This window comes from Thunnus thynnus, chromosome 12, assembly GCF_963924715.1.
Source record: "Thunnus thynnus chromosome 12, fThuThy2.1, whole genome shotgun sequence".
NCBI lineage: Eukaryota > Metazoa > Chordata > Actinopteri > Scombriformes > Scombridae > Thunnus > Thunnus thynnus.
In genome coordinates, this window is record NC_089528.1 from 27,084,890 (window position 1) to 27,110,181 (window position 25,292).

The 25,292-nt window shown below is 38.0% G+C and overlaps 1 protein-coding gene across 3 annotated transcripts; it reads left to right on the top strand.

The window, feature by feature from the left end:
• Window positions 1-290: 290 nt before the first annotated feature.
• On the top strand, window positions 291-25,292 carry LOC137194601 (cyclin-Y-like). 3 transcript variants are annotated; one of them, XM_067606656.1, is made up of 12 exons: window positions 293-758; window positions 876-1,047; window positions 16,168-16,242; window positions 17,438-17,455; window positions 17,749-17,783; window positions 18,105-18,199; window positions 18,319-18,354; window positions 18,699-18,756; window positions 19,177-19,296; window positions 19,931-20,097; window positions 20,865-21,027; window positions 22,387-25,292. In XM_067606656.1, exons 2-12 carry the CDS (start codon window positions 894-896, stop codon window positions 22,501-22,503), a joined length of 1,038 nt encoding a protein of 345 aa, XP_067462757.1. In that variant the 5' UTR covers window positions 293-758; window positions 876-893; the 3' UTR covers window positions 22,504-25,292. The 3 variants fall into 3 exon arrangements, with proteins under 3 accessions (XP_067462758.1, XP_067462757.1, XP_067462756.1); XM_067606655.1 differs by having other exon boundaries at window positions 293-1,047; XM_067606657.1 differs by lacking the exon at window positions 17,438-17,455 and having other exon boundaries at window positions 291-1,047.

A 25,292-nucleotide genomic window follows, 5' to 3' on the forward strand; every position in this document is an offset into this window, starting at 1 on the left:
TCATCTGGCAGTTTTAGAAACTTTTATGACACCATTTTGACAGCATTTTTCAGTACACAAATTAACTCTATGTAACCCTGACGTAAAACTAAACCTAATCCTAATTCCAACGAGGTCATGTCTAAGTACCCTTTCGTATACCCATGCATGTTTCTTCATCATTCCCTGTGAGGCCATTTGATTCTTAAAATGAACACACACACACACGGACACACCATGGACAGAGTTTATTTAAAATCAATTGAAATGCAATATACAATTATATTATTTGTATTATTTACTTGACACGGCAAAAACGTATGCTGCCAAATTAACCCATCGAATAGACTATAGCCTATTATACGCTAATAATAATAAAAAATCAATCAGCCTTATCAGCGATAAATCATTAAGTCAGCTGCTCTGCCACCCCTGCTCTATCTCTCTCTCTCCCTGCTCACTCATTTGTAACCACCCACTTGAACCGGAACCGTTTCTCGGGATTTGCAGCCCTCCCTGACGGTCTATCGCCCTGACAGCCAGCCACAACACCGATCCTCACACCGCTCCGTGCCCGTCGCCGTTCATCTCTGGAGCCTGGAGCAGGATGCGTCCTCTTTAACGATGCCTGGGATAGCGGTGGCAGGTCGGTCCGTTGCATACATCTGCTACTACCGGTGGAAGTGACATATACTCACCCCTAAGTGACAGCCCGTCCGTGGGCGCCGACGATTGACAGGATCCATGGGCTCCGCTACGGATGCACCCTACGCGCTCTGGTGATCTATGGTGACCGACTGGGCTCGGTGGGGTTGGTGACCCATCGTTTCAGCTCTCTTTTCAGCAAAAAAAAAAAAAAAGGATAGTGCATTTAGGCCTACACCTCTTACTTCCAGGGTGGATAAAGGGGAAAGATGGGGAGCACGACCTCTTGCTGCGTTTCTGCCAGCCCAAAGCTCCGCAGAAATGCCCACTCCAGGCTGGAGTCGTACCACCAGGAGTCGGAGCTGAGCAGGGAGGAGACGGGATGCAACCTGCAGCACATCAGCGACAGGGAGAACGTCGACGGTAAAAAAAAACCCCATAAATAAATACCCCCATTATCCAGAGTCATTATTAGTCTTTCATGTATATTGTCAGCATGATATATGTGACGATTAGTAGCAAAAAACCCCAGTCAGGTCATCTAGTAATCATGTGATTGATGGTGTTCTGTGTTTATAGAAGAATATTAGGTAATTTATAGTGACTAGGAGATAAAAAATGCAACGAAACAATATCATAAAACACAATACAGAGCGAGAGAGGCTACTTTGAGACACAATATTATAGGAGCATCAGGGACAAAAAGAAATGCCACAGTAATATTATTGGAAAATTGTATTGACTTATGGTCATATGTGGTTTCTAAAGACCATTAAACGTGTCTAATAATAGATTGGTATTGAACATGAGAGTGGAAAAGTGTTTTGGATTGGAAATTAGAGCAGAATTTGAAATAATCCAGAGGACAAATGATTAGAGTACTCTTTTAAGAGCTCTATAATGTTATAGAGATATAGCCTATAATCCTGTAAAGGGGGAGACCATTTAAATAATAAAAGGATCACTAAAGCCTACAAAATCAGATATTACTGGCATTTAAAAAAAAAAAAAATCCTTGGTGATCTCGATAAAATCTGCAACTCTCTCATATCCTGGAGAAATAGCTGCTGCCTCTTTTCACACTCATCCCCTGAGTAATATTGAGTGATTGGTCGAAATATATCAGCCATCAGTGCGGCTGGGCACATGGAAGAGTCATGTGTGCATTTTCTCTCCCATGTGTCCTGCAGAGAAATATGGAGCTACAGACAACATCCTGTTCATGAGGGCAGACTCCTTTGTGCTGCTCTTTGTTTTCACCCTGTGCATGAAAGAAACTGCAACTATGGAGCGCAGCCCCCTCCATTGACACATGCTAATATGCATTACAATTGACCCATTCACACTGGAAAGTATCTACTGAATGGCTTGCTTATTTTCAGCCAACAGCTAACCATTACATATAAATGGATTTTCTCGGAAACTGTACAAGACCTATTTTTTTGGATTTCAGAAAGTGTGCAGACTTTTTCCACACGGCTGTATGATTTGAAATGTTGTTTGGCGGAATACACCATCTGCCGATATCAGACCAACAATAACTGAACCCAAACCTTTTAACCATATCAACATATCGACTCATTCTGTCTTGGGTTTCGGCAGCATGTCGGCTGCATCTGTGGCAGCCCTAGATATCTGTTGTTCCCAACTCCAACGACATAATCACACAAGTCAGTTGACTAGTGAGTCTAAAGAAAGGTAGATATTTAAATTAAACTGCATTGTGGATTGGCTTACTAGTATGTTTCTTTGGTTAAGATAAATCTATTCCTTCCTTTTTTACCATAGTTGCTGTATAAAGGCTTAGTTTATCTATATAGTATCTGTTTGATGTGACATGATTATGTAATTGTGGGTCTGTGTGCCACAAAATCAAATCATCACAAAACCAAAAATCACAAATTATCACAATATGTTGTTATTCTTTTTTTGTTTAAAGGATATGGTTAGCTTTTTGTGCTACCTATCACAATCTCTTGACTGTATACTAAAGTTATTTACAATGTACAATGTCAAGAGGTTGTGATATGTAGCACAACAAGCTAACCAAGCACTGTAAGAAGAACCGCATAATTGAAGAACTGTTGAACCGCATTCCTGCACATGCTCAGTTGTGTCTGCCGTACAGAAAGCTACTCGGTAGAGAAAATAGGGTTTCTGTTATGGTGCAGACACACCGAATCCTGCGACAACACATCTGGACATACCGGACCACTGAACGCTCTGGCTGGTGGGTGACGTACTGCGAGTTGGGCAGTTCTTGGTTTTTGCTCTGCTGTTTTCAACATGGCGGCTGCGTCACAAACTTTCTCATTTTACAGCTAAACGTACATTTGATGGGTATGATAGACGATGCAGTAACAGAATCTTGATTCATATTTTATCAGCACAGCCTAGTTTGATAGTTTTATTTGAGATTCGTGAGCCGGCTGCGTTGCGCTGATGATGATGGACCTCATTTGCATAAAGTTGAAGTCAAGTCATGATTATGCAAATTCAGATACAGCGGTCGGTCCGTCAACTTGGTGTGCCGTCTCCATCATGCGCTGCACGGCCGGATCTCCGGCTCTCCATGGAAAATGAATGGGATCCGTCAACTTGACATCTGTCAACGGATCCATTGTGTCTGCACCATTACGACGAAAATACACTGGGCATGGATGCAGTGCCGTAGCAGAGTGCTTCCATCATAATCAACTCAGCTGCTACACTGACCATGGAAGTCCCGCACACCTGTGTAGGCGTCATGTGGCTCATCTCTATTTTTGTACAGCAGGTCTATTTTTTTATGTGTAAAAAAACAAGCACAAACTATTTAAAAATGATTAAAATAAATACCTCTTTGTACCAGAGGCAATGCGACACAGCAGGGCAACCTTGTGTTTCTACATTGCACATTAAAATCAATCAATCAAATCAATGTGTATCCATGATCCTGCAGTTAAAACGATCTAGTTAATTAATTCAGTACCAGTTAATATAGCCTACGCTTCCAAACCCTGCATAAACAACTGCATTATCACTTGGCAAAACTCAATATGCATGCCGTTTCTAAGCAAACTACTGCGCCCATATTCTTAGGGGCCAAGGAACATGTTCCTTAGTGCAGCTGTGTGTCTCATCAATGTGTTTTTAATAGTTTTTGAACAACAACGGAGGTCTACAGCACAGAGGAATAAGATATATCAGGTTTTGGATACACACACAAAACCTGTAAGAAGAATCAATTCATTGTTATTTTTTGGCTCTGCCAGTGAAATTTGTTGACAATAAGAAAAACACAGAATATTCTCAAATTTTATATTGGTATTGACCCCGCAAAACCTGAATTTGTCGTTCTCCAGTATGAACATGCCATTGCAAATCTGTGTGCCAAAGTCTACAGTCAAATCTTCAGCTTGTGAGCAACTAGCTCGCTATTCTGGCCCATTCCTCGTTCATGCCGAGTATATTTGAAGAGTCTTTCAGGCTCTCGTAGTAGGTGTGAAATAATCCAGCCCAGTAATAGAGAAAAGACTTACGGAAGGTTTTATGGGTCATTTGGAACCAAATTCTACAAATGTACTTGAATTCTTTATTAGTCATACAAGAAGAAGTGAACACTGGACACTGTCTCACTGTCCCACAGTGCTGATTACACACAATTAGAGTCACTGGTGCACTTTGCTGTTAAAAGCCAAAATTAGTAGATCCTTTTAATTGCACTCAGCATAGTAGGAGACCTTCTGTTCATTGATCAATGATGTCATTTCGTCTTGTAAACTTGATGTGTGTATGACATTTAGATACTGTATGCCAATTGTGGATGCTATTAACTGGAGTACCTCGTATTACAGTTGGTGTTTATGTTGCCAATATGGCTCCAGTATCTCTGGCAGGAGTGGTGTCATATCACTGGAAACGTAGAAAAGTGAAAATGTTTGTCTTTTTTTCTCTTTCTCTAAAAATATTTTGGATCATTAGCTTAATAAGATGCGTATATTGTATGACTGTTGGTCCAGATGCTCTGGTTAGAGACAAGAAAACAAGCGACATGAAGAGGATCCAAAGACACATGATTGACTGTCAACCTATTCTTCTTGAAAGGGATAAAGACGACTCGTGCTGAGAGGGCCGTCTGCTTCTGTGGTGCGGTGATTGAAACCAGAGCGTGTCTAATGTGTTGGCTCTGTTATGAGTTCACAGACAGTATGATGGAGATTAGTGAGCTTCATTACGATCTGCAGCATCAGAAAAAAAAAACTCTTCACCCTTCCAAAGAAAAGCCCAGGGAGGCAGCTGTGAGGAGCAGATAGGAGAAGCCTCCAGGGAGAGATGATTGCCAAGAATTAACGCCTCAATTTAGAAGTATGACGTCCTGCTTTCAGAGACATTATTGGTTCTTGATTGAATGGGCTGGACTTTGTGCATTAAAAAGTTGGTAACGCTCCAGTTGAAGTGCACTGTGGTGCGATACAATTAGATTTTTAGCCCATTAGAATTTTGCACGCAATGGGAATTGATCGTCAGGAATTGATGGCAGTCAGGTTAACCAGTGTCACTGCCAAAAGGATGCCAAGAGGATGACCATTAGTGAGCACATGGGGTTGTTTTTCAATTATTTGATTTGTTGTTCAGTCGATAAAAACCCCAAAAAATAGTGAAAAACACGCATGTTGATGTCTTCACATTGTTGTTTCTCTCTGACCAATAGTCCAAAATGCAAAAGTATTCAATTTACAACAGTATAAAACAGAAAAGCAGCCCAACTTTATAACTAGAACTATATTTGAGAAGTTTGGACCAGTGACTGTTGGGCATTTTAACTTGATAAGTGACAACTACTGCCTTTTTTTGTGGAAATTGCCTTATCAATTAATTCATATGTCACTCCAGCACTAAACCCCAAAAGCCCCATTTGTGTTCAAGCTAATGCTAACCACTGAGCCACATACAGTATATGTACAGTTGATAAACATTACATTAATTTAATATGATAATATAATTTAGAGCAAGACATGTTTCTCACTTACGAAGCCGTAGGAAAACTATGAGTGATCTGTTGCTGTCTCCTGGTTATTCACATCCACCACAGAGATGTGAATAACTAGGAGACAGCAACTGACAGCAATTAGAAAACAGTGTGTCGATGCACAAAAGTTGTGTTAGGATGTCCTCAGAGTAGTGCCTCAGGTTGGATCAGAGTCTTACAAGCTGCTTAGTAGGGAATTATTATTTCTCGTTTGGACAGGCTGTCACACATAAAAAGGATTACAGGGTTCAATGAGTCATGATAAACCTGGAAAGTTTGTAGAATTCAAAAATTGTTGTTTGCCTTGCATGGAAACATGGTTCGGGTGCTTTATTTAAGTAATTAACAATTAGAACAGACATTTTAACCCATGCTAGACTGCTATCAAAACTAGATCAACAGAGATAAACCTTATATGACCTCAGTAGGGAAATTGTGTGTTACGTTGGTATTGGTATTGTCATCCATGGAAAATGAAATATTTAATATAATCCGTGGACGTTCAGTTAGACTCACGGTGCCATTTTCCTGTCACTCCTCAACAGCAGACAGCTGTGCCTGTCTCTGTGTGCTTTATTATGTCACTTGGGGGGATTATAGTCTCGGAGTCCCAAAATGACCTCCCAGCACCCTCTGTTTTTAAGAACAGATAATCACTTCACTACATAACGCCATCACTTCATCGTCATTCAAGCTCTGAGCTGACTGGGGGCCTTAAAGCCTGTCCAGAGCTAAACTGCTGGCTACAGTTTCAGGAAAGAGCTTAGTTTGGGAGAATGAGGGGTTTTTTCTGTTGCTGTTTTGCATTACTCTCATATTTTCACTGAGAGGTGCAGTTATTGTGGAAAGACAGTTTTTATCAGCGTGTTTAATCACCCTTTGGAGCTATTGGGGCTCTATATGCCAGTGAGCATTATTATAGAGCTGAGCCTTTTGTTCTCCATCACAGGATATTTTTTAAACTTTAGGCTAATGCCATTGCAACAAATATTGGGCAAGTGTGTTAATAAACATTATATACATTATACAAGAGCCTATATGTGAATGTAACTTACATTTATATAGTGAAATAATTTAGTAATTGGGCTGTAAAGCTGTTCCTCAGGACTTTGGCAATGTCCAATTGCAGATTTCCACTTTGTTTTATATACAAGAATAAAACAAGACTAAAGTTGTTGTAAACTGCTGTGAAATGGAAAATAAAACGTTCAACCAAATGACGCACACGTTCTGGTAGAGGAGATGTTCTGTATATGGAGAGACACAAACCACCCTGGAGGTGAAAGATGGATGGAGAGCGAGAGACGGAGAGACAAAGCTGTCATATGATCTGCTTCTCTTTGACAAAGCCCACTGTGTCTCCTCTTTTAAGATGACTGTTGTTTCAGCGAGGCATCGTGCGTCAGCTGATGCTCCTCTATTTAAGTACAGTGCATGGAGTTGTGGAAGGAAAATGACTCCTCCACAGTTTCAGAGTCAACATTGTTTGGTCTGGTGAAGCTTGTATTGTGATTGTCAGTTGGTCATTTGGACTGGTTTAAGAGTTTGGTTAATGTTGAATTCAAATGTTATTTTAGAGCTAATATCTGTGGATGCTAATAGCTAGCATTCGCCTTGTTTGTTTTGCTCCAAAATGGCCATTAAGTTAATCATCACATAGGCCTATATAATGTAATAAAATACTGAGGGTTATAATTTTATGCTACAGCCATTAAACGTCCAAATGCTCTGACGTTTGTTTTAAAATGTTGTTATTGATGTGTACAGTAAATGCATGAACATGGTGGGTTACTTAAATTTATTCCAATTTATTGAGTTGAGAGCTCTTCTAAAATAACAGTGTGATATCTACAATCACAGAGTTTATCTTTGCATATATAAACATTCATTGGTGGAGCTTTGGTGGCATACGTTGGAAAGATGAGACCGATTTCTCACCGATGTTCTCATTTACATGTTTCTCACAACTTTTAACCCTCCTTTCCCCGTCTGGTTGCTCTCTCTTCTTCAAAATGCCTCAGTTATTATACAAATTTAGAGACATACTATCTTATTTGGTGTGTTACATCCCACATAATTGAATCTTACCTTGCCTTCACCTTTTTTCCTCTTATTCATTCTCTTCTCTTGTCATATTTTACTAATCTATTGACACAGGCATGTTACATACATGTTAAGTGCTACATGGAAAGTTTAGGCACTGTGATGGTTGCCTCTCACATGTTCTGTTGCTGTTTTTTGCTTTTTTTGTTGCTGCTTTTTTTTTTTTAAATGATTGTGTCAAATAAATTGATTGACCGGTAAAATCTGGCAGAGAATGTTTTCAGACTCGGATAACAAAGCAGACAGAGATCAAAAACAGGCAGATGAATGCTAGCTGGGGAATATATATGGTTGGGCTGATGACATGATAACTAATGGCAGGTGACTGATCAGGTTATGTGTTAGGATGGGAAACACACTGGGGACAACTAGTGGTAAGTGAGGGATTGCAGGTGAGTGCTGCATTGCAATAAGGGCGAGCAGGGGAGTATGTGAGAATAAGATGGATCTGACTAATCCATGAATAATAGTTGTCCTTTATATATACTGTTTTTCAACCAGCAGCAGCAGCAGCAGCAGCAGTCATGTGTCTCACCAGGAATAGATGACTTGCTCAGCTTGTTGGCAAGGAGGAAACAACTCTATTAAAGGGTTAGAGTTGGAAATATTGTGGTAAAACACTCAAATCAGTGGACGGAAACTAGAGAATATGTGTTTTGTTGGTGATAAATTATTCCTTTCAGGGTCAGGATATTCACTGGAGAGGCTCCTTAGTTGATTTATTGACTAGTAATGAGTGTCTAATTTACTGCACAGTCCCCACCAGGACCATCTCATCCCACTAATTATCACTTCAGAAAGGCGTATTGGCTTTGAGGTGTCGAGACAGAAAACACTTAAAAGACAATCTGATTTAAATGAATACAGGCTGTGTCTTACCGACAATGTTATACCACTCTCAGAACCACAGTGGTGTCTAGTTGAATATACATCATTAAACATGGCTTTGTAATTCCCCTCCTAACCAGGGTTAACTGCAGTTTGGCTATAAGCGCACATTCAGTGTCACATTGACATCTTTCTGTTTCAGTATGTCAGGGTTGTCACTGCTCTTGTTTTTTCCCATCTTTTTTGACATTTCCGCTTCCCCTCCAGTGTCACTCAAGGGGCAAACAAACAGAGCTAATACTGTACTTGTCAAATGTCAAAAGATGGAAGATGTGAAAGGAAAAAAAACAAACCCCTCCAATATGTTTATTCCTCTCAATAAATGAAAAGAAAGCGATAACAGAAACAAAAGATGTTTAAAATACACCTTTGGTTGACTTAATAATATGAAAGACAGTTTAAATTTGTAACTGTTTGGTTCTTTTCATGCTGGGAATCGTGAACATAAAGCTCCTTTTGAACAGAAGCACATCGCTTCATGCAGTATTATTGACCACATGAGTTCCTTGACGAATCTCTCAGCAACCTTGTGCTTGCTGAGACCTAATCAATCAGGGGTATAATTGGTGTAATGAGGACATAGCTGATCAATCCAGTGATTATGTTTCCTTCAGGATTAGAAAGGAGCTATTTTCCGAAGGTCTTAATTAGCAAAACGACGATAACAGCAATAAACCATACGGGGTTCACAGTGTAATATGCTCACAATATATTTAATTTTGAAGGAGAAATTGTGATAATAAAGAATTCCTTGTTATTCCCCCCTTATGCATAAAATGTTCAAAAACACTGTCAACGAGTTTCACGCAGCTTATGTTTTAAAATAGTTCTTAAAAAGAAGAGAATCTTTTAAATTAAGTAAATAAAGCAGCTTTTAAAAATGCAGATTCTAGACATAAAACTAAACAAAATAATAGAATCCAGATAAGAATATTCTTAATGACATTACTGTGATTGTTAGAATTTCTAGCAGTAGTAAGGTAGAATTAATACTGCAGCAGTAGTCATGGTAGAGGTAGTAATATTAGCAGTAAGATTACTTGTAGCATAGACTATGTGGTAGGTAGTATTAGAGGCTGTAGTAGAAGCAGCAGTAAAGCAGCCATGTGATGTACAGCAGTACTGTATGTGTATGTGATCTCTGCTTTCCCATCAAACTCTTTCTCTCCCAGGAATATGAGGTGTGTGTGTGTGTAGGTCAGGACTGTGTGTTTAAGCTTGGCCCGCTACCGTTCAAGGCCTATGCTCAGTGTGTATGTGTGTGTTGACACAGTAGAAGGGGGGTTAGAATAACTCTAATGTCTCTTGTTTAAAGGGTGACATAATAATGAAGATAAAACAAATGTTAAACACTAGAAATAGTGCTGAACAATAAGTCTGATATTTTTAATGAACATTATTAATCTCTAACTGACCTAGATTTTAACCTACGTCAATGTTCAATAAATAAATTGTCTGAATGCTGATTGCGATTGATAATAGTGACAACAACCAATGATGTTTAACTAGAAGTTCAGAATGTTTAACTGGTCACACTGTAATTAATCAGAATAAACATATTAGAAGTGAAGCAACACAGAAATATCATGCACAGATGTATATTTAAAAAGTTTATCTTTTGTAGATTCCAGGTCTTATCATCCATTCTTAATAAGCAGAGGAGCATTTATCATTTTTGTAAAATAGTATTGCTAGAAATGAGCATTTTGCAGTGAAACAACTGCATTTCTATTAAAGATGAAAAACACTCATATTGTATTTGAGAGTTTTTTTAACTCAGTATATTATTATTATATTATAATATATATATTATATATATATCATTACAGGTGTAGCACATTTCAAAGTAATCTAAACTCTCCTCTAAGATGAAACCAGCAGAGATTAACACGCATGACTGAACAGTGAACATCATGTTCATTGACTGCATGGGAGCGAATTAGGGTTCATTCTACCACAGCCTGCAACAATAACACCGGGATCACATTCATATCGGCGCGCACTATAGTTGTAACTCAAACTGTTTGCAGAGGCAGAGCTGTGGTGGAGGTGGAAATAATTCCAGTAGCCGGAGTCTAATAACTGCAGTACAAAGAAGAACAATAAAACCTTTTTTCTTTAAATTTAAAAATAATAGCGATTATTTTTTAATCAATATGTGACTTTAATTCAAGATACAGTAGAGGAAATCAATAGTAGAACTTAGTAGAACAGCAGAAACACAACATATCTAGCATGCAGAGCAATTTTATTCATGTTTCTGTCCACCAGATGAACATAAGTCCAATATTCATGGTCCTTTTTAGCTCGGTTTTGGTTTCTTGAGAAAAATATCTGCCTCTTTAGGTGCTAGAAGGTCTAATTTTTTTAACCAGCTTGACATTTACTTCGCCTTTCTCCCATTTCGGTGTCAGCAGATAACTTTGCCTTGTCTGAGTTTTTTTTTCCATGCACGGCACTTTTATAACTGGTGAGTTGGTGAGAACTGTGAGATTCAATCATGCAATCTATGAGCAGCTGCATGACCAAAAAAAATTAGCTAAAATAGGCTGATTCATTGGTAGAATCAAAAGCATTGCTTGTAGAAGGTTTAAGATGACACATTTAGTCTTGCAACTTGAAGAATGTCTTTTTTCTTCTATGTCCTATCTGACCCTTTGGGCCATTTAAGAAAATATTGGACCCTTTATAGTTCATTACAGGGTAATTTTCAACTGCTTATTTACCGCTTCTATCTTGTAAGAATCATGTGTAGTGTGTTTTCATGCTTTGGTGAGCTGAAGACAATTTTCCACCCTGGTGGACAATAAAGATATATTCTGTTCTATAATCTCAAAATCTATCAAAACCCTGAAGGATGTTTTGGTTGTTAGACCTGATGTAAAAAAAACATATAACATACGAACATATTGTGGTAACTGATAGCAGAGACTGACACATTCAAGTATATACTGCAGCTTATTCTGAGAGACTGACACAGCAAGATGCTTGATGCAAATCACATAAAATGCTGCAAAATCTACAAATGTGTTGTCATTCAACAGCTCTGTTGGCTGCTGTGTCCTTGAGGGAAAATATGGATAAAAACATACAGCAGAGGAAATGCTCATTATTAGGTTTTGGTACAAGAAATTTTGTGACAATTAAAAAAAAACAAGGTAAATATCCAAATTTGAAAAAGAAACTGAAATAAACACAGTGTTGGGAACTCTATAGTGCAATTAGGTATAGGTCTGTTAAGAGCAGGGTGTGCCTGTTGTTAATTCATTATGTAAGAGCAGCGCGACAGACAGGTGGGCTTGCCAGCTGATAGTTTAGCCGATCTTCTCCCGTTTCACTGTGCAGATAACGACCGCGACTCTTCGTTAAAGTTTACTTGAGGTGGCAGATATCGCGTATCAACACTCGACACCAGCTGCTTTGCATTCTGGGAATTCCAGTTGGGAGGCTTATTACGTGCAGATCCTGTCAGATTTATTCAGAAATGCTTTATCAATCAGGTTAATTAAAAATGCTTCACGGATCACGTAAGGCAATATGTGTACAATCAGACATCCAAAACAAGACAAACTTTGAAATACACTGTGTTTCTTTGAGTGTGATGCAATTCACAATAAAATATCTCTTTACTTTTTCTGCGTAAAACCCACCAGCCTGGATTTAATTGTAGTACTGATGCAGCAGCAATATCTGCCAATCAGTATTGCTTAATATCAACATAAAGAAAAAAAGCATCACTTTTTGTATACAAGGCCGCCAATCGCCTTGAATTTTCATGTTGACATGATATTTACAGGCCTGATGAAAGACTGGTTTGTTTATAATATTTATAATATTTGTTCATTTGGATTTGTGACTTGTGATGTTTTATGAGACTGACCCTTTTTAACCTTGCCAGTGTCATATAGGCTTACTGATTAAAACTGCCTGGCGTTAGCTGCTGCTATTTTTTTAGTTTCTAGAAAGATTACTAACACAAGTGTCATAGTTAGTTTCTATTTCTATAAAAGCTAAGTCAGCTGTGTGTGACTGGCAGCCTTAGACTGACACTCTTGTTTGACATGTGTGTCATATATTTGACACATCAGTGGCAGCTGTCAAATTATTCCTCACAGTGTCATGTTTTTTTTGTCATTTCTGAAGAATGTCACCGTCCAAACAGTGATACGTAGAGAAAGGGGGAAATACTTACTGAACAATCTGTTCAGAAGATGTAATGGCTCAGTTTTGTTTTTGTACAAACTGATTTCTTTCAGTTCTACAGAACAAAAAGTACATTTAACATGACTGTAACCATAGAAACACCCAAAGTATTACTAATACTTTGTTCACTCCATTAACATACATGAGGAAGGAAAAATATTAGGAACACTTGCATTCCATTAGTCCACCACCACCTGCTATGATCTCACTAAAACAGAATTATTACCTCTCTGACAATGTCAACAAAGACTGAAAATGTATACGTTTGTAAAAATAGAATTTATGGCAGACTTGTTCTATTGGATTGCATTAGATTGCACAGGTGTTCTTCATAAAGTGCTCGGTGAGTGTAGATATGACAAGTAGCCAGAAACAAACTCCACTGGGATTAATTTTTCAAGGTTATTTACATGTGTAAAATAGACACTTTCACTATAAAAGCTCCATGATTCCATGTGCAACCCGAGTCTATGATTCAAAATGTGAGACCAAAATACTTCTTGGGCAGTCAAGCAGAAATCAGTTTTGTTTCTCTTTTAATGTAAAACCCGTAATAGTTATCCCAACTCACAAATACACACGCAGACATCGAACATCAGCTCAGCTACAGTTTAAGCTTTAATATGTGAATGTGCTGAAACCGGCCGGGCGGAGCGATACTCCTGATTACTGTTGCATAAGGTGCTAAACCGACACAAGTCTAATCCAAGCTCAGTCCATTCAGCCTGGTGGGCTGCAGCCTCCAGCCACAACTAATCAGACGTACTGTATGTGTTCCTGAAAACAGCGAGCAACATGTTCGGAAACTGCAGGATTATTGAGGGGTCACAGAGTTTGACGAACCTGATCCAAATGGGCATTATTGATGATACATTAGGCTAACCTTTCACCAATAATGAGCGTCAATCAGCTCATCACCTGCAGGTGTGTCGAGATGCTACTTCTGCTAAGGGAGGCGTCCTCAGAGTCGCCTTACAGAAAGTCTCATAGGACTACTTCCTAACATCAAACCAGAGTTAACACACCAGTTTATAGGTACAAAAGGCTGACACTAATGCACTCTTACATAACAGATCTGTTATAAGTCCTGCCTTCATGAATTTTATAATCAGTTTTTCTGGCGGGCAAAATATTAGAAACACCTCTCAAAAAGCTACAATTCCTTCCTCCAAAACAAACTAACATCCATCATTCCTGCAGTTTTTTTTTGTGCAAGTAGTCATCCATCATTCTGATAATATTTTCATATACAAAACATGTTTCTGCTGTTGCACAAAAGCATTTTATCTGTAAAATTAAGACTAATAAGGAAGATTGTTTCTTTTAGAATATCAAACAAGCAGTTTTGTAAATGTTGTTATGACAAATGAGTTTTGTGGGTCCAAACAGTCATGAAGCATGCTGCAGAGCCATTAGCCAATGATCAAGTAACAACCGCAGAATTACAAGAGGTGTAGTAAGGAATAGTTTTTTAATTCATCTTCTTATTGTAATTCAGTCACACAGTAATACAATCAGTCATTCTACAGCTGTTGTCATTGAGACAGATGACAGGCGGTGCTGCTCTCCCAACGACTGCATTGTAATCAAATAGCCTGGATCTTAATCTGGGTCTGGAACAGTCATATCGTAGGAGTCAGAACATTTGGCTGAGCGGACTGCATGCCAGGCATTTTTTAAATGCTGAATTCACCGAAGGCAGCCACTTAGGAAGCGTCTCACTTGATGGAGAGCGCTACTGGACTACTGAAATGCAGAGTTCAGGGCATGAGCACAAAATACTAAGACTACTGTGCTGTTGTTTAGAATTATGCTGCTTTGTCAGCAAGATCTCAGTGGAAAATGTGCTTTTTTTTTTTGGCTTAATTAGAAAAACATGAGAGAAACTGAGGATTTTTAACATGGTAGATGTTGTGTTTCTGGACTAAAACTTGCAAGGATTTACAGTAAAGATCCACTCAAACTAGAACCTGAACATTGACTGTAAACTTGATCTTTTCTTTTTGAACATCATAGCATGTTTTGTTGTGGTTTTGCTTGGTGCTGGATGTGAAAAAAGACCACCACTGAAGAGACAAAATAGGATTTTCAGATAATTAATGTTGTGTCTTTTCAGGGTCGCTACTGTCATCTGCAAGGAAACAAAGAATTTATAGCATGTAGGATGAGGGCGCATATTCTCAGAGTGCTTCCCTCGTGCTTTATAATATGCACTGCATACACAAACGCACACAAGTCTGTGGCTCATGCCTCCAGGCGACAGTGTAGTCCAGATTAGCTCTGGGTGGGAACATGAATCATGCTTGGATGTGTTTGTGAGTGCAGAGGAACAAAAAAATAAGCATACAGCTACACAAAGGGAGAACACATGGAACGATGCACTGTAGGCTTAATAGAGAACTCGCGTGATTGCAGAAAACGTTTAGCTTGGACACAACATACTCATCATTTATTAACTATCGTTGCTTTTAGCATTCTACATATTTATTTATTTTATTTACTCTATATTATAACAAGACTAAGAATGTACAGCCAGCAGTACAGCGGATAGCAGCTCTGTGAGTCTGAACTTAGCACAGCGGTGCTTTGAGCTATATACTAACTTCAGTAGCCTATACATGCTCACAGTGAAAATGTTATTGTGCTGATTTTTATCAGGTATAATGTTCTCTAAAATGTCCTTACAATTAATCTTGTGGGTACCATGAAAGTCTGCACCAAATGTCATTGTAATTCATGCAATAGTAAAACCAAAAAATGTCATGCTGCCAGTGGTGCAAGATGAAAAGGAGATCACCAAAATCATCTGAAGTCATTGTTTGGGATGATCATATTTCATGGCAATCAAGCCAATATTTAGAGATATTTCAATCTGGACCAAAGTAGTGGACCAACTGACCAACCAACCAACCAACATCCCTAAAGTTCAACCGCTAGCATGGCTAAAATGTTTTCAAGCATGCAATCATTTGAATTTTTGGATTATTGAGCAATAAACATCAGCAGTTTTCTTAATGAACTCCATCATTCTGTGGACACACTGTCACTAGAGCACAACCTCAAATCCCTGATAAAGCTGTTTTATTGCATATTGGTCTAGTTTTGAAATCTCAAATGTGAGGAAATTATTAAGTCATTGGTAATGATCAACAATTCTGTCATCTGTCTACAGACTAATGTGGTTATTTTGTATGTTGGACAGTAAAAACTGTACTTATTGCCCTTTTAATACAGAAACAATTTCCGTTGCTGTACTGTAATTACACTGAAAGGACATTAATGACGTTAGCTATTGTTGCCATTTCATCAAGTGACACATACACTTTGTGTTTTGACAGAGTTGAATATGGAGTATAATCCATCAGACCATCCGCGGGCCAGCACCATATTCCTCAGCAAGTCCCAGAACGATGGTGAGTAGGTCTGGTTTATAGAGTTTGACTGATTTATCAGTTTTAAATGGTCCTTTGAATGAGAACAAGATTTAAAACCCATCAGTGTCACAAAGTTAGTCTGTCTGAGTCTGAATAAGACCCATTTGCCTTAGTTTGACATGCTGCACTGTGATTATCACTGAACACACTGACCAAGATCCTCACATGCAATTAAGATAATGAGGCTCTGGAAAAAAAAAAAAAAGTTTGGGATTTTCCACCGAGAAATACTCTATGATCTCATGTTTCTTTGTGGCTAGCTGATGTCTGTTAATTTATGCATTTGCCCCGAGGCGTCTGAATGGGACTCCAGCATCTTGTGGTGGGGTTCGGTCATACTGCGACAGAGGAAATATTAACATGTTTCTAAGAGTCATAAACATAACAGCATGAGATCATCATTTTCCTTAGAAGGCTTGGGGAACAAACAGCAAGACAATACTTACTTTGTGATGTTGAAATAGGGGAAACGACCTCTGATTAATGCTTTTTCCTGTTAAATTCAAGCCTTAGCATTATATACATGTGGAAATTAGTTTCTGTATTGCATCATCATATTGGGTAATCTTTTTTTTATGTCTGACATGATAAATGAAAGAATACAATTTTTTCCTCATAAACATTAGAGATTGCTTGTCATTTGCAAGATTAAGTCTTGAGAAAAAAAAAAGTCACATGTTGGTGATTCATCCTTCCTGTTCCTTGTGGCTTTAAAGGATAAAGCTAGCATTATTTTATCTTTTTATTTTTTATTTTTAATCAACTAATCCCCCAAAGAGACCAAAGCAACAGTAAATTAATCCCACTAACAAGTTTTGTCTCTGTAGCCAAGGCTTGAATTATAGTAGCTCCTGCCAAAACACCACACGTTTTAAAGCACTTTAAGCTGCATTTCATGCACGAAAGGAGCTGTTAACGAACAAATAAAGTTCAAGAATCATAATGCTGCATGTAATTTGGTCTTTTCATGGTTTTTGTTGATTATAAAAATATTTAAGTGGGCATCTGAATTTTATGTCTCACCACAAAATGTGTCTGTATAAAATGTATGACATAATCAAAGTGTTGATTGCTATTGCTGAAAAGTACAGTGTATTCTTCTTTTAGTACTGATAATCATGAAAATCAGTGATTCTGTAAACATAAGAGAGTCTTTTGGTTCCTCTTTTTTCAGAGGTGCCAAGCAGGAATGGTGAGTAGTCCTGAGTGTGACTTTGTCTCCCTCTAGTGGTCTAATAATGCCTCTTCATCCTGTCTATAAACACTTTCTGGGTGTTTCTCTCTACTTTCTAACACTTTCCTCAGCTGTGACTTCGTAATGTGTATAAAAAGCTTTTGTTTTGCATTTAACATTGTTAAGTGTGTTAACTGTTAAGTGTGTTTTGTTTCTTGTGATAACAGTGTGTGTTACTGGTTCACAACTGCAGTGTTTTGATAGTGCACAAGAAATTTTATTCATTGACAAACCTGTCTTTGTTTTTGCAGTGCGTGACAAACGAAAGAGCCTCTTCATCAATAATGTGAGTGTGAGGTTTTCTTTTAACGTGTCAACAAATTTTAATTCTGAAGAACTGTTTAAATCATATTTTTGGATGCTTAAAGGTCATGATTTCATATTTTTCAGTCAAAATTAGCTGCCATCTGTTTTATTTTGAATGAACTACATGGTGTGTGCAAAAGAAGCTGAAAATATAAAGTCACACTCTTAGGCCTCCTCATTCCCCCTGTGCATGACACCCTGGCATGCTTTATGTGGGTCAGGCAAAAACATGTACACTCTAATAACAGTCACTCCGTGTGTGTGTGTGTGTGTGTGTGTGTGTGTGTGTGTGTGTGTGTAGCACGGAACAACGAGGCGGAAATACAGCTCCTGCTCCACCATCTTTCTAGATGACAACACGGTCAGCCAGCCCAACCTAAAATATACCATCAAATGGTAAAAACAAGAAAATGAAAACCCCTGTCACAAAGGAAGATAAATGAATTATTATCTGCAGACATCTCTGTCAAAAAATGCCATTCATATAAACATAGTTATGTATTTTCTCTTTACAGTGTCGCTCTGGCAATTTATTATCATATAAAAAACAGGTGAGGACTCTCAATCATTTGCAAGACTTTCAGTAAGTGGACCTGATAATAAGCATAGCAGGGTTTTTTATGTGAAACCCAAAGTGTAAGATAATAATAATAATAATAATAATAATAATGATAGAAGAAGAAGAAGAAGAAGACGACAACACTGATGTTCTACAACACATACTGCATTTTTTTGGTCATAGTGTTTGTTTTTGTAACCTATTCTGTTGGTTGCAATCTGCAACGTCATCACTAGATGCCACTAATCCTACACACTGGTCCTTTAAGTTTGTCTTATACTAAATACTTTAACGATACAGTGAAATTAACTTTTTAACTTTTGTGTCTTGTTCCAGAGACACAGAAGGAGGAATGCTCCTAGATATCTTTGATGAGAAGCTTCACCCTCTTTCAGTAAGATGTCTAATTTCATCAGTTTTGCACATTTAGTGCCCTCAGTCTATTTTTGCACATCTGTTGCATCTGTTGTAGCTAATTTTGTTAATATTGGGTTTTATTGTAATGAGTTAGCGTTACTGTTCTTTTGAATTATCCTCATTTATGTCCTCTTACCTTAATTCTACCTGTCTTCTTCCTGTCTTCCTTCCCCATATGTCTTCCTCTCCTCTCTTCACCTCTTTTTTTCATTTAATTTTTGATTTTTAATTTAATTTTTGTTCTACTTTGTTAATTTTATTATATATTACATTTTTGTTCTTCTATATTGAGTTTGTGAGAGCAAACACCAAGACAAATCTTTATATGCTTGTGTACTTGGCTACTAAACAGATTGTGATTCTGATTCCTTCTCTCTCTTCTTCTCTGTACTGTCAGAAATCTGAGGTGCCGCTGGACTACGACCAACATGACCCAGAGCAGAAGCAGATCTATCGGTTCGTCAGGACGTTGTTCAGTGCCGCTCAGCTCACGGCTGAGTGCGCCATCGTCACACTGGTACGACTTTTTAACCTCCTTTATGCTCAACCATAACACAAAACAGCCATACTTATATGTACATTGTGAGGGTCCTGTCTTATGTAATAAAGAAAAAAGTAAAAAATATATATATAATAAAGTATTTCCTGGAGGTCAAACATGCACTCTACCATAACATAGACATCTATACTCTTAACATGAATCATGAGGATTTCTTTAGAAAGCTTTTGTAAGAGGTAAAATGGGGACCTGGCTTAAACTGTAGCCTCACACGCACAAACACATGCAGCTTTTGTTTAGCCCTCAGGGAAAATTGCACCCTGATGTGGTGAGACAAGCCAGGGATGTGTGTAAATTGGTGATGTTAACTGCACATCCAAAATACCAGGTTGTCTGGATGTGTTGGCGAGTCTCAGAGATCACTGATGAATGTAGGATGTCATACATGAAGAGTAAACGTATACCTCTTGACACCATAGAGTGATACTAACTATTTAGTCCATCTTGTTGTAACTGATGCCTTGGCTTGGCTTTTGAAAGTGTCTTTTTTTAGTCTTTTTAAGTGATGTGTTACTGCCTTACTTTCACACCTACTGCTGCCTCAGTCAGGAGTGTATATATGGTCAGTTTTGAGAGACATGCGATTGTGCAGGTCTACCTGGAGAGGCTCCTGACGTATGCAGAGATCGACATCTGTCCGGGGAACTGGAAGAGAATCGTTCTGGGTGCCATCCTGCTGGCCTCGAAGGTCTGGGACGACCAGGCTGTCTGGAACGTCGACTACTGCCAGATTCTTAAGGACATCACAGTGGAGGACATGTAAGTGACCACACGGAGGGGGGTCTGGTGGAATACGAATGCATTTTTCTTCTTAATATTTTTGGTGAACTAACACCTTCAAAATTAATTTTAGCTTGTTTTGACCTCAAGAAATGTGCTTTGCATTAAGTTTGGGATTTTGGTTTAGGATTAAGATTTATATCAGGATTAGATCAGAGCATGAACAAAAAAGGAGGATGATAATGAATCCTTTGAGATGGTTTTCTGGCCTTGGGTTTTGACCAATGACTTATTGGTATTAATCCCTAGATAGGCTAAAAAAACATGAGGGAAGAAAATGAAAATCACTGAGCCCAGCTATTGTTGAGCCCTTGAGCCAAGCACGTGACATCCAGGCAGTCTGCTCAGTGACCAACAGCAAACTGTGGTTGCTCTGTGCAGCTCCCAGTTGTGTGTGCAGCTGTGTACAGTATGAATGTGATTCAGGATGGGACTTAAAATGAAGAAAAGAGGAATGTCTGCTCACTCAATCTTCTACAACTGATATATGAGCATGTCTCTTTTCTTTATTTCTTACAGTTTTATTTTATGTTAGACTACTTTGGCTTTGCATTAAAACCTTTCAAGATAAAGGAATTGGAAATTAACAAAGCTAAGTAAAAAAACGGTTAAATTTTCTAGATAAAACCATGGACTTGCTTTGATCTTCTGTAGCTATCATAGGTTGTGTGGGTGTAAGGAGAAAGCCATTTATTCAGGCGATGCAGAAATTCTCTGATTTCATGAATGAACCTTCTCTCCAACAGGAATGAGCTGGAGCGCCAGTTTCTGGAGCTCCTGCAATTTAACATCAACGTGCCCTCCAGTGTCTACGCCAAGTATTACTTTGACCTGCGATCACTTTCAGAGTCCAACAACCTCAGCTTCCCCCTGGAGCCACTCAGCAGGGACAAGGCCCAAAAGCTAGAGGTTAGACATTTCCATTCAGCAATTCATCCATCCGAACTATTACTGTCTTTGTGTTGTTTTCTATTAATTTCAAACATTTTTGCTCTGCTTTAGTCATCATCAGCACTACAGTATCGTTATTTACTATGTCTAAAATTTGAAAATATCTGACTTCGGCAGCCCCTAATTTTAGCATCAAAAAAGACTGTTGTAGATAACAATGTTTCTCATTACCTGCTCATTGCTACTTTGCGGACAGGTGTTCTTGTGTTTTTAGTTTCCCTTTTCACTTCTGCATGGTTCCTTTACAAAATCCAATCAAATATACAATCCTGCAACATTAACTTGCAAATAACAACATCATAACTGCGTTTTTTTTTCTTGGTAGTCTCAAACAAACCGTGGTTTTTAATCTGTTATCAGACTAATTTGCCCACAGATCTGCAGATGTAGTGGAAATCTAAACAGGAATGTGAAAAAGGGACTTTCTCTTTGGAAAAGTTTAGCTCCTGTGGTGCTGTAGTACGAGCTCAAATTAGGGTCATAAGTCTTGTAGCTGTGTAATCACCATATTTGAATGTGTGAAAACATTTTGTATGAATGTGAGAATGTCTAAACACGTTCTGTTTGTTTGTTTCAAATGTTTGAATGCGTAAAAATGATGTGAACAAATAGATTTGATTTTTGAATCCGTAAGGAGATCTGCAGCTGTGCATGACATTTTGTGAACAAATGAAAAAGATGTACACAAATAATAATATTTCAAACGTGTGAGTGCATAAAGAAGATTTGCACAAAGGTTTGCAGTTACACATCTATCTGTTTGTGGGTGAAAAAAGTTCACACAGAACTCAGTTGTGTGTATTAATCCCAAGTTTATAGCTTTTAAATCAAATCTATGAGTACAAATCAAACCTACAGGTACAAGTACTTTTGTCTTTTACCCGTCAACAGACGCTTCAGCCGGGTTTGAAATAACTCAGCTAGTAACTCGGGTAGTTTTACAAACTTTCACCAGAGACAACTGGGATTCATGGATAATCCGCTGTTACTGGTGAAGGGGGCCTTTTTTGGTCAATTGTAGTGCTCAAGGAGTTATTTCAACCCCAACTGAAGCGTCCGTTGACAGGCTACACTAATTTTCTCCACGACTGTGTCACAAAATCTTAAACCATTAGAATAACTTGAAAGATGCTAGAATCAGATTAAAAATTCAACACATTGTGGCGTTAATAATCTAAAATAAGAATCATTGCGAACAAAAACTGTTGTATTTGAAACACACTGTCTTTGAGTTATTATAATGATTGCACAATACAGGAAAATGGCAGTGGAATCTTGTTTCCTTCAATAAAAGTCCTTTTTATGCCATCCCTTCAGGCTATTTCCAGGCTATGTGATGACAAGTACAAGGACGTGCGGAGAGCTGCCAGGAAGCGCTCGGCCAGCATGGACAATCTATGTGGGATCAGATGGGTTCCCGCAATCCTCTCCTAACCACTATTAAACTGCCATATACTGAACACTAGCATCGAGCTATGGACACTGGCTGGATGAAAAAACTGAAAAAGCACAGTGGAAACAGATCAGCATGATCCTGTCTAGCTGAAGAACTGCAGTTTGGATACCACAGTGTGGAACTCCACATTGTGAAACAGTGATTTTAAACCTGAAACTAACCTCTGAACCTCAGATCTTTAAATTGGAGGCCAGAAATCGAAACCACATCCGAAGTTTTTTTTGGGAAGAGGGTGAGGTGAACTCTGGAGAGTTTTCTAACTTAACCTGATGCCTTCACAGTGCCTCAACTCTTCTGTACATGAAGACACAAAGAGAGAAGAAACGCTGGTTGTGGAGAAAAACCTGGCTTTGGACCAACCAAGGAAGTCCTTGACAAGACAGCCTTGAAAACCACTTAGGACATGGCATTGTGAACCTGTCTTAATGTAAAAACTTTCTGTTCATTTTTCTGGTTTAGTCCAGACCATCTGTGTCTGGCCTAATTAGAAAGATCTGACATACAGTAACCTGCCTTTGAGATGGCACTGCAACTTTACAATGAAGAATATTATTTATTTCACTTTTTTATTTGAACTTTTCAAGTTGCACCTGCCTGAACCCGCAGTACCTGCAGAATTAAAAAAAACAAACACTCGTGTAGCACAGGAATTTCTACCGTGTTCTCAAGTTTTCTTCTTTGGGAACCTTTATAATCAAGGTTTACAGTATTTCTAGCGTACCTCTTGATACTCAGGTAGTCTGTTTAACATTTTGAGTGATAGTGATGATCCTCATTTGAGTCATACTAAAGGTTGAATTATGAAGAGTGACAAACACTGCAAATGGAAAGGGCCAGAATGAATAAAGAATTGTGACAACATTCCCACAGATATTAGTGTGATCAGTACATTCGTATTTTGGGGTTACGCACAATCAAACAATAAAAAACTTTTTTTTCTCAGATTGTATAACATCAAGTATAGACCAGAGTGTTCAGTTTTCATTACAATTTGATCATATCTTAACATGACTCTGTTAAGAGTTCTTAAAAGTTTGTCAATTTATTTTTCTCTCAAGACAATTACAACTTTTATGCTTGGAGGCTTTCAGTAGAATAAAGCACATCTCTCTGCTGACATCTAGTGGATATTTGAGCATTGCAGAAAAACAATCAATCCGGGTTGTTGTGATTCCAAGGTCCACCCAAATTTCTAGTGATATCTGTTGGAGTACATTGGAGGTGAATGTAATTATTTTGTGCTGCTCAAAACATTGAAAAATTGCATTTAAGCATTCAACATCAACATGTCTTTCCCAAAACAGTGTCCCTGTTAATCAAAAGACCATCACTGTGAATGGTTTTCCTGTTGACAGTGAAGTCTGTGATGGTCAGATATGTTGACACTCGGCAAATAATAAAACATGTTGTAGCACCTTCAAAATTAATTCAGCACCAAAATATATTACTGTCACTGTAAAACAAACTTTTTGGTCACATGCTTTTGCTTCTCAACCGTGGAATAAAAACAACCAAAAAACCTCCAAAATACTCATCGCCAAAATCTGGGTATATTGATCTGACAAAATACACTCTGTAGTAGTTTAATTTTTATTCATTCAGTATTATTAAACTACAGTAGATGACACTCATAGTACAATATTGCATCTACAGACTATCGGAACAAAATCTAAAATGAAAAACGGCTGATACCCCAGTGTCTTTATTTCCCGACTGACCCTTTCACAGTGCTGTCACTGAAAAAAATCTGTTTGATTGCTGTTCATAATTTAACTTAGATTGAAAGAGTGCATTCATTCATACATACAGATATCTCTGGGATAAGGTGTTTCTTCAAACCCTTTCAAAACTCCAATAGAAACAAACCAAACAAAGCTGTTTTCCTGAGTTCACATTTTGGAATTACCAGGTCATAAGACAGTATCTCTTTTGCTGTAGGAAAGGAAACACAGATTTTTGTTGATGCTTTGGACCAAGAGTTTTCTCTATTGTTTCTAGCATGTGTTTTTTTTGTTATTGTCGTTAGAAACATCAAGTTGTCACGGGTATGATCTACTAGTGATCTACTATCGCTAGTGTGTGACCAACAACACCATGTGTTCTGTTGATCTGCAAGCGTGTGCCTGGATAAAGGTGCAGGCTGCGGTGTATGCCCCGATATTCAGAATCAGGATCATTCAGGATCAGTAAAAGGATACTGAATAAGTCACAAAGGGTGTGTTCATTCAAGACAAAGATAAACTTTAATTGCCTTTAAATTTCAGGGACATCCTTTTGCTATTTGGGAATACTAACCAAACAGAAATTGGAATACATTTACATTTATACTATATATATACATTTATATATATATAAACATTTTAGCACACTTTTCTTCTTGTCAGTGAATTCTCGTTATGAACCGAAGTGAATTCTGTCAAGATAAACCCTGACTGCTGAGCCAAGTACTTAATTGTGTTGAAACTGCTGACAAATGTATTATTTTTTATCTCCATTGTGCATCTAATTTCAATCTAATTGCTATTGGCAGATCGACTTATAAGATTTTCATATTTGTTTTTTTTCTCATTTGTCTGAAAACTAAAGCAGTAACATATAATAATTTTGCAAAATAACTTTGTACAGTGTATAAACAGTTTAAACAGCTGAGATAAGATGATGGTGAATTATTTATGGATGTGTTGAATTGTGTTTTTTAATAAAAAAAATGCCCTTGTCTAATAATTGTTTATAATAATAATAACTAATAATAACTTTGTTCTTCTCA